We start from the raw sequence: 8143 nt of genomic DNA on the forward strand, positions 1-8143 counted from the left end.
AGTACATACAGTGACCAAATTAATATTTCTAAAAGGATAAATGTACATGTAATCCTAAATGCAAGTTTCCAAGCAAGTCTTCTAAGCAATATAGCTTTGTGTGAGGAGCAGACTGGATTAAAAATGCTATTTGATGTCAATTCCTTCTCCACCTACAGTAGCTCTCACATTCGCTCTCAAAATATTTTTTTTATAACGACTTTGATTTTAGTCTGTTCCTTACATAAAGATCAAAAGTCATCAAAAGATTGCAGTGTAAGTCACATACACATTTGTGACCATTTTTTCCATTCACAGCATGAACACTCTTCAAAACCTCTTCTTTTGTGTTTCGTTTAATAGGACATTCCAGTTTGTAAACATATGACAGTAAGTACCTTACATGCTGACAGGATTTTCATTTTGCTTGTACTAGCCCTTTAAGAACCGTCCACCCCTCTTTTCATATATTTTTCAGCGGCTCCTGGCGTCTCGCTTTGCTGCTGGACAGTACCACTTTCATCCGCAGAGGGGGGAACGCGAGACCTCATTAACTTCAGCACCTGGACAGCGACCGTCCCGGAAACCTTTCTCTGGTGAAACAATGCGAGCATTCAGTGGAACGATATTCCTCCAAAACACGCTTTGACAAACAATGCGAATTCCGAGACCTTTTCTTGCTGGTTAATATAGAAAGGTGGCTGTATTGCGCACCTATATCTCGCAGAAACAGCGCCCGTCTCGAGGCTTCCCTTCCTTGCAGGGAGGGTGCGAGTAAAGGAAGGACAAAACGCCGCGGTTCTCTTTGTTTACATCGGAATAAAAGTGAGAATGCGACGGATTGTCGGAACGGAGCTGCCGCTGATATTGTGGATCTGGAGTGTTTATGTGAAGCTCAGCGCAGGAGCCCGTGAGTACATGAACGCGTGTGTGTGTGTGTGTGTGTGTGTATATGTATGTATGTGTCTGTTCAATGATCTTATTATGCGTCAGCATGTGACTCTTCATCTGTTCAACATCAACACTTTATTCCGCATATTAGATTACACTTTCAAATTGCGGGTTGAAATTAAATAAAATAGTGTGATTTAAATAGATCATGCACACAGGTTTATATAAAAAAAAGACCTCAGAAGTTGATTTATGCATGCCATATGGTCGTATGAGATTGCATGCTTTAATGCTCTTCTGAATGCATGGGAGCATCATGGGAATATCAGGGTTTTGCTGTTCAGTTGTCTGTCTATATGTGGGTGTTTCATAAGCTTTGTTTATGATTATGAAATACTATGCTCAGTTGGTGTAGTGGGTGTTTGTTGTGGCTCTCAGGAAAGTTAGAGCATATCTATCTTTTCAAAGGCATCATGATTATATGACAATAAAAATGCAAAGTTGTGACCTTAAGGAATTATTTCTAACTAATTTAACCATTTAAATTACTTTCTTGGTGTAAACTTAGTATTTAAGTTGACTCATGGCTATTAAATAATATTGTTGATGAATGAATGATTGATGATGCACATTTATTTAGGTTACCTGGTAGTTTTTACACTGTGCTAGTGGCGTGATCTTTCTTTCTTTCTTTCTTTTCACACATTTTGAGTCAAAGTCCTGCTGTGGTCAAGTATTGATGCTGTAGTCAGTTTTCCTCTGGCTATTATAGATCAGTGGCATATACTAATGGAGAATACAGGTCAAAGCTGTCTGAAAAAAAAAGATGTTCTGCAGCAATAACATGTAGCCTCATTTTCCGCTTGGGGTAACACATGAATAAATAATACCTAAAGATATATTTGGACACATTGGAGCGCTTTAATATAGTATAAACTATTAAAAAGGCAGAAGAAATAGTGGTGATTGAGGGGATTATAGATGGAGGAGAAGCACTAGAACCCAAAACTGCATCACAGAAACCTGAGATGCACCGGAAGACAATGTTGAACAGCTTGTGCCGTGTGCCACCCAAGGTGGATTACTTTGCAGTCAGTTCATCCCTCTCAGGTTGTTATGTGAAATCTAAATTCATCAAATAAATTTAGAGTAAACAAGATTTTTAGTTTCTAGTAGTAAAGATCTTGTAGTAAATAAAGTATTGTAGTAAAGATCTTGTAGTAAATAAAGTCTTGTAGTAAGATCTTGTAATAAATAAAGTCTTGTAGTAAGATCTTGTAGTAAATAAAGTGTAATGGAATAACCTCAGCTATTCCAGTTTTTACGTTGAGGCATCTTACAATCAAATTAGCATCTCAGTTGGTCACAAAATCTTATATAACCACCATGAAAAAATTTTCATGAGAAATGAGAGCAGTCACACACTTATAGACTAAATACAGTAGCCAAATATAAAACATTTGACCAATACACTCTAAAAAATGCTGGGTTGTTTCAACCCAACTTTGGGTCAAATGTGGACTAACCCAACTTTTGGGTTAAAAATTTTATGTAAAAATGTAACCAAACGGTTGGGTTAGTCCATATTTGACCCAATGTTGGGTTGAAACAACCCAGCATTTTTTTAGAGTGTAGTAATAATCAGTGCAGTAGTTTGTACATTCTGTACTGTAGTAAAAATCCATGAGCGTAAGACAAGAGATTATCAAACAATGTATGTTAAGAGGATTTTTAAGGCAAAAATTATTATTTTGACTTTTGGGCCAATTCATGTGGCTCTAATATGGTGATATTTATGTTCTTGGTGGCAAGTTGTATAAAGTCAGTGTTGAAATACGTTAGTGGGAAAATTCAGCTAAAATTAATTCACTCAACATCATGTTGCTTTAATCTACATGACTTTCTTTCATCTTCAGACCACAAAAGAAGATATTTTGAACAACATTGTGGTCTAAACAACATTGGACCCCACTGACTTTCATTATATGCTCAAAAATCACACCATATTTTAAAATATCTTCTTTTGTGTTCCAGAGGATAATTAAAGTCATACAGGTTTGGAACGCCTCTGTTATGTTAGCAATTAAAACATGGCTGTTTCTGACATAATTCATCCTTATTCTGACTGTGGCAATAAAACATTTATGAAATAGTCTGATTGTGCTCTGTAATACAGACAGAGACTAATACGATCCCACCGAGCTCTCCTATTGGCTGTTGCAGCACCTCTAGATCAGTGCCGCTGTGTTTTGTGATGCTAATGAGGAAGCTCATTTAGATTCGGGCACCTGCCATCTTGATTTGTCAAAGCGCGTGCCGCCCCCTGTCATCTCACCCCTCCCCCAGTCACCAGACGCCTCCCTTTGTCCACCGGAGATGGACACGAGTGAACAAAAGCATGCGCGTGTTCCAAGCAACGAGGGTAAAAAGCACACACCCCCTAAACACTTCATGCTCCGTATCTGTAATGTCACACCTTCAGGGTTGGCGGTTATTTTGGTTAGTGGGTCATTCGTAAACAAGGTGGGCGTTTAGTCAGTGGTTCGTCATGGAAGCTGTGTAGAGCAATGTTTATGACAAGAGAAACACAGATGAATTGTCGTTTTCATAAAGACATCTTTTTTTTTAACAGATATCATATGATATACTCAAACGCAGAGGGGATCGAGCTTTTTCAGTGGTTGGGCCACGGTTGTGGAATAACCTGCCTTTAGAGATTAGATTAGCCCCTTCTCTGACCACTTTTAAGTCTCTCCAAAAACATATGTTTTCCCTGACTTATAAATAATCTTCTATTATGGTCTTTGCCTATTATTTTGTTTTCAAAATGTGTATACTCTGTTCCCCTGGTCTTATTGTAGAAATATGTTATTGTAGAAAAATTACAGTAGTAATTTTGTTTTATTTAAATCAGTATAGAACTATAAATGTAAGTGTGTGTGTGTGTGTATTTATGGGGGTATTTTTACTCCCTTTTTACTGATTTAAATGTAAAAACATTGTATTACATTGTATTATTTTTCTACTAAATAATTTGAAAATTACAGTAATAAAAATCTATAGCAGAGCATTTTAATAAAAAAAAAAATCAAAAATAAAATATCTGAATTGGTTATGTAACTGAGAATTTGGGCTAAAATGTGATTAATTGTGTCACAGTGCAAAACAACTTTAATGGTCCTAAAATAGAGGACCAATGAAACAATTCATTTGTTTTTTCTTTTCAATTTTGGCAGAGAAGTGTGACCTGGGCGTGTTCTTGTAATATTATGCCTCTAGGTATAAATCCTTCATTTACTCCCCCGTCTGATTATCAACATGCTCCATGAATCTGAATCACAGTTCCACCCAGGGACACTTGAATAACACAAAGCCTTCCGGCAGGACCTCCTCCCCATCCAGGCTTTGAGAGCTCATGCTTTCAATCAAATCCCAATTTATGAACAATCCTCCATGAACCCATGAACAGATGTGGTTTGGAGAGCAAGAGGAGGCAAATAAAGGCCATTTGCGATGTCCTGTCAGCACATTAATTCAAGATGGGACTGTTGACTGTAGCTTCATAATTGACTTTAGCTTCAAAATCTTACACCACAAAAGGTAATTAAACATGTTGACTTAGAGCAGATGCCGGCTCAAATGAGCAGAATTCAGCCAGGAGTAAAACAGCTTTGAGTGTCTTAATACTCACTTTATAGCGTTTGAATGGGACAGTCATTCCAGGGAAATAGTTTGTGCTGTAATATTTTCACTTAAAAACATAACGTAATTGCTCAGATTGAACTCTTATATAAACCAAAAACGTTTTGGCATCTTAGTGATGTTTCTCAAGTAAACGTGTCCTGTTTTATATAGAATCCCATTTCACTGGGGAATAAAAAATAAAAAAGCTTTTTTTTTTTTTTTTGCCACGGAATAAGAAAAGTAATTGCAACTTCATATCTACAATTTTGACCTTTTCTCACAATTGCAAGTTCATATCTCACAATGTGGACTTTTCTTCTCAGAACTGCGAGATTATATCTAGACATCTCACAATTTTGAGTTTATATCTCACAATTCTGACATTTTTTATGAGTCAAACTCATAGGTATAATATATAGAATTGTGAGAATAGAAGTCAGAATTGTGAGATAAAAAGTGGAAATAACAATAATATATAAATATATTTATATATAATAATAAAATTTGAATAATATATTCAAAAGACTACTCAAAAGAATATCAAAGAAGTTGTAGGTTGTATATAACATACTCAAACAACTGCGTTTTAAGCTCATTCACAAGCTACTGCGGCATTCCAGCACACCCACAGATTTCCTACAGACTGTCTGATGCATCCTGCTCAAAAAAATGGTAAGAGGTTTCCAAAATCATAAGCTTTTTATCTGTCCTCTGAGACGGAAAGTTGAGTTTGCAAGGTAACAGGCTGCTACAGAGCGCTTCGGAGGAACAGCTACTGTAGTTTGGCAGTCTGCAAAAGTCTCTGCGAGACTGCAGCAGAGTTAACCATGAAATATTAAAGATATTTTCTCTCGAAGGGAGGCCGATCTGCATTCTTCCGTTGGTTCTGTCTTACTCTTACTGAAAACTTGTGCTGCGTGGCTTTAAAAACTGGCAGGAATTATGCAATTTTACTATCTGATAATAAACTTTTACTATTATCTGCTGGTAAAGTGCACTTTCTTGCACTTTTTGAGATGATGAGCAGTGAGTATCAGGTAGTTATAATGTAGAATGCTGTTCCAAACCTGTATGCTGTTATTTTTGTTCTGTGAAACACAACAAAAAAGCACAGTGGAGAAGGTTGGATATCAATAATATAATGTCATAGGTTCCTTATATCATTACATCAAACCTGCTCCATATGTGATTTGAGAGCCTCAACGGTGATGACTTCCATATCAATAGCATTCATATCCATGACAAACATCTCTCTTATGTTACAATTTCCATGTATTCACCTCTCATAACATCTTTAACTCTTTTCATTCAGTGCTGAAGTGCAAATGGAAAACCTCTCTATGCTTTCTTATTTCATCTGGACTAAGAATAGGAGCTAATGCTTGAATAGATATGTCACTATTCATTAAATCATGCAGCATTTGTCTCCTAAATTTGATCTCCTTTTGACATTGATCAGTTCCTCCAGGTAATTTCATAATTCAATTTTCTCTGTATTCTGTTTCTGCAGGTATCAGCAAGCAGAGGAAATCATTGAAATAAGATATTTTTATTAAGATTATCGATTTGTAATTATAACTGTACAGATAATGCCTTTATCTCTAATTACTAATGTGTCTGGAGGTGTTTGCCAGCAGGTACTGTTTGTTCAGGAGTGGTCAAATGTACATGTCTGAAGGCATTGCTTCGCAATATTGTGTTTTCTCAGATAGTTTGACAGATAATTAGATTGATGAATGAGAATCTCACTAATGCATTCATCAATAGGAAAGGGACTCTTTTCATTAAGGTCCACCACTGTTGTTGCTAGGGTGTTCTTGGTGGTTGCTAGGTGCACATACAGTATTAAGGCATCATTCATACAGGGCAAATGGTGCATTATCAGATACATTTTGAACATGTAAGGTAACGCAAGCAACACAATTGAACAATTACTAAGTACTAATTATATAAATAAATGCTCTGCAGGAATGTTTAGTAGACAGATTGAATGATTTAAACACTACTGTCTTAAATACCGCATCTTGAAGCACTTGATATGAAGGCCACAGGGGCAGAAACAGAAGCATTAACACAAAAGCAGAAGCACTTTGAGAGACGTACACATCATGGCAGGTCATTTACAGATGAGAACGCTGTTTTGTCTGAGCCACTCGCCTCTAAACATTACTGCTTTCTCCTTGAGCCTGCAGTTTAAATGAAGCTGCTGTACTTTGGAGGTTTAAAGCATTTTATCTGCTGTTTTTTTTTTAGATCTAGCTATCTATCTATCTATCTATCTATCTATCTATCTATCTATCTATCTATCTGTCTATCTGTCTGTCTGTCTGTCTGTCTGTCCACTCATTGTTCTGTATATTGTTGGATTGTTCTATCTGTTTGTCCATTGTTCTATCCATCATGTCTATCCACCTATCTATCCATTGTTCTGTCCATTGTTGTATTGTTGAATCGTTTTATCTATCTATTGTTCTATCTATCATTCTATCCATCTGTCGTTCTAGCCATCCATCCATCCATTGTTGGATCATCTAACAATTTAGCAATCTAACAATTATCGTCAAAGTTAATCTTGACCAGTGTTGGGGGTAACGCATTACAAGTAACACGAGGTATGTAATCAGATTACTTTTTCAAGTAACTAGTACAGTAACGCATTACTTTCTTAATTTAGAAGAAAATATCTGAGTTACTTTTTTCAAAAAGTAACTTTTTTCAAAAATGTTCCCATTTATTGACTGACAACTCTCCTGTCTCCATGTTGAGAGAAATCGGGAGTACTGTGTGAACATGATGGTTACTGTAGTTCTAAACTAAATGTGAACATGCATTTATTCATCTCACTTGCACAAAACAGATTGACTATTCCTCAAAATGAATAAAAACAGTGAAATGCAACCCTACAATAATTAAATATGTTAAATCACACAAATATATTTTATGTTTAATCCCCTTTTATTAACCAATATCTTTACTGCTGACCTTCAATTTTCAAACTAGTTCAAACATATTAATAAGAAAAAATGAATTTAGATAAACATAACACTTATGTTTCTTTTTTTATTGCTGAAGAGTGTTGAACTTTCTTCCTCTTTGTCCTATTCTTCATGCAATCCAGAATGGTTTGAGCTGTGCCCTCTACTGTACAGACGTTAAAGGTGTAATAGGTGATTGTCTTCAGAAAATGTTTTTGTTATGCTGGTTGAAAGTCTCTTCACATCCCGATAGCAATCACTAAGACTAAGTTAAGTGGTCGAAATATTTATATGTATTTATATCACCTGTGGAAGGCTTAGGACCATAGAATGTTCGTCCAATCAAAATGTTCAGTCCGAAGATGAAGGTAGGCTGTCTTGCCTGCCTGTCAAAGTATGTATTTGCATACATACGTCATCAGCGCATTCCAGCCAGATTGGAAGCAAAGACTATAGAATACTCCTAGCCTTAAATAATAGAGTAGAATAGCCTTAATCCCAGATAAAACAGGTGTCTTCTCACAATCTTTTTTCTTTTTTTACCCCCAGCTGATCCAGCTGATTACTGGCAATTTGGAGGAGGACTGCTCTTTATCTGCTGTGTCTGTCATGGA

General features: G+C 36.3%; 1 protein-coding gene across 2 annotated transcripts in view; it reads left to right on the top strand.

Annotated features, from left to right (window-relative positions):
* The first annotated feature begins 547 nt into the window (after nucleotides 1–547).
* Nucleotides 548–8143, top strand: part of LOC107656139 (contactin-associated protein-like 2) — a 48959-nt gene continuing 41363 nt past the window's right edge. For both annotated transcript variants that reach the window (XM_016443858.1, XM_016443859.1), the window contains exon 1: nucleotides 548–889. In XM_016443858.1, coding sequence (XP_016299344.1) covers nucleotides 811–889 — 79 coding nt within the window. In that variant the 5' untranslated portion in view covers nucleotides 548–810. The remainder of the gene's footprint in view (nucleotides 890–8143) is intronic.

The sequence above is a fragment of the Sinocyclocheilus anshuiensis genome, unplaced genomic scaffold (genome assembly GCF_001515605.1).
Source record: "Sinocyclocheilus anshuiensis isolate Anshui unplaced genomic scaffold, SAMN03320099.WGS_v1.1 scaffold1803, whole genome shotgun sequence".
NCBI classification, from domain to species: domain Eukaryota; kingdom Metazoa; phylum Chordata; class Actinopteri; order Cypriniformes; family Cyprinidae; genus Sinocyclocheilus; species Sinocyclocheilus anshuiensis.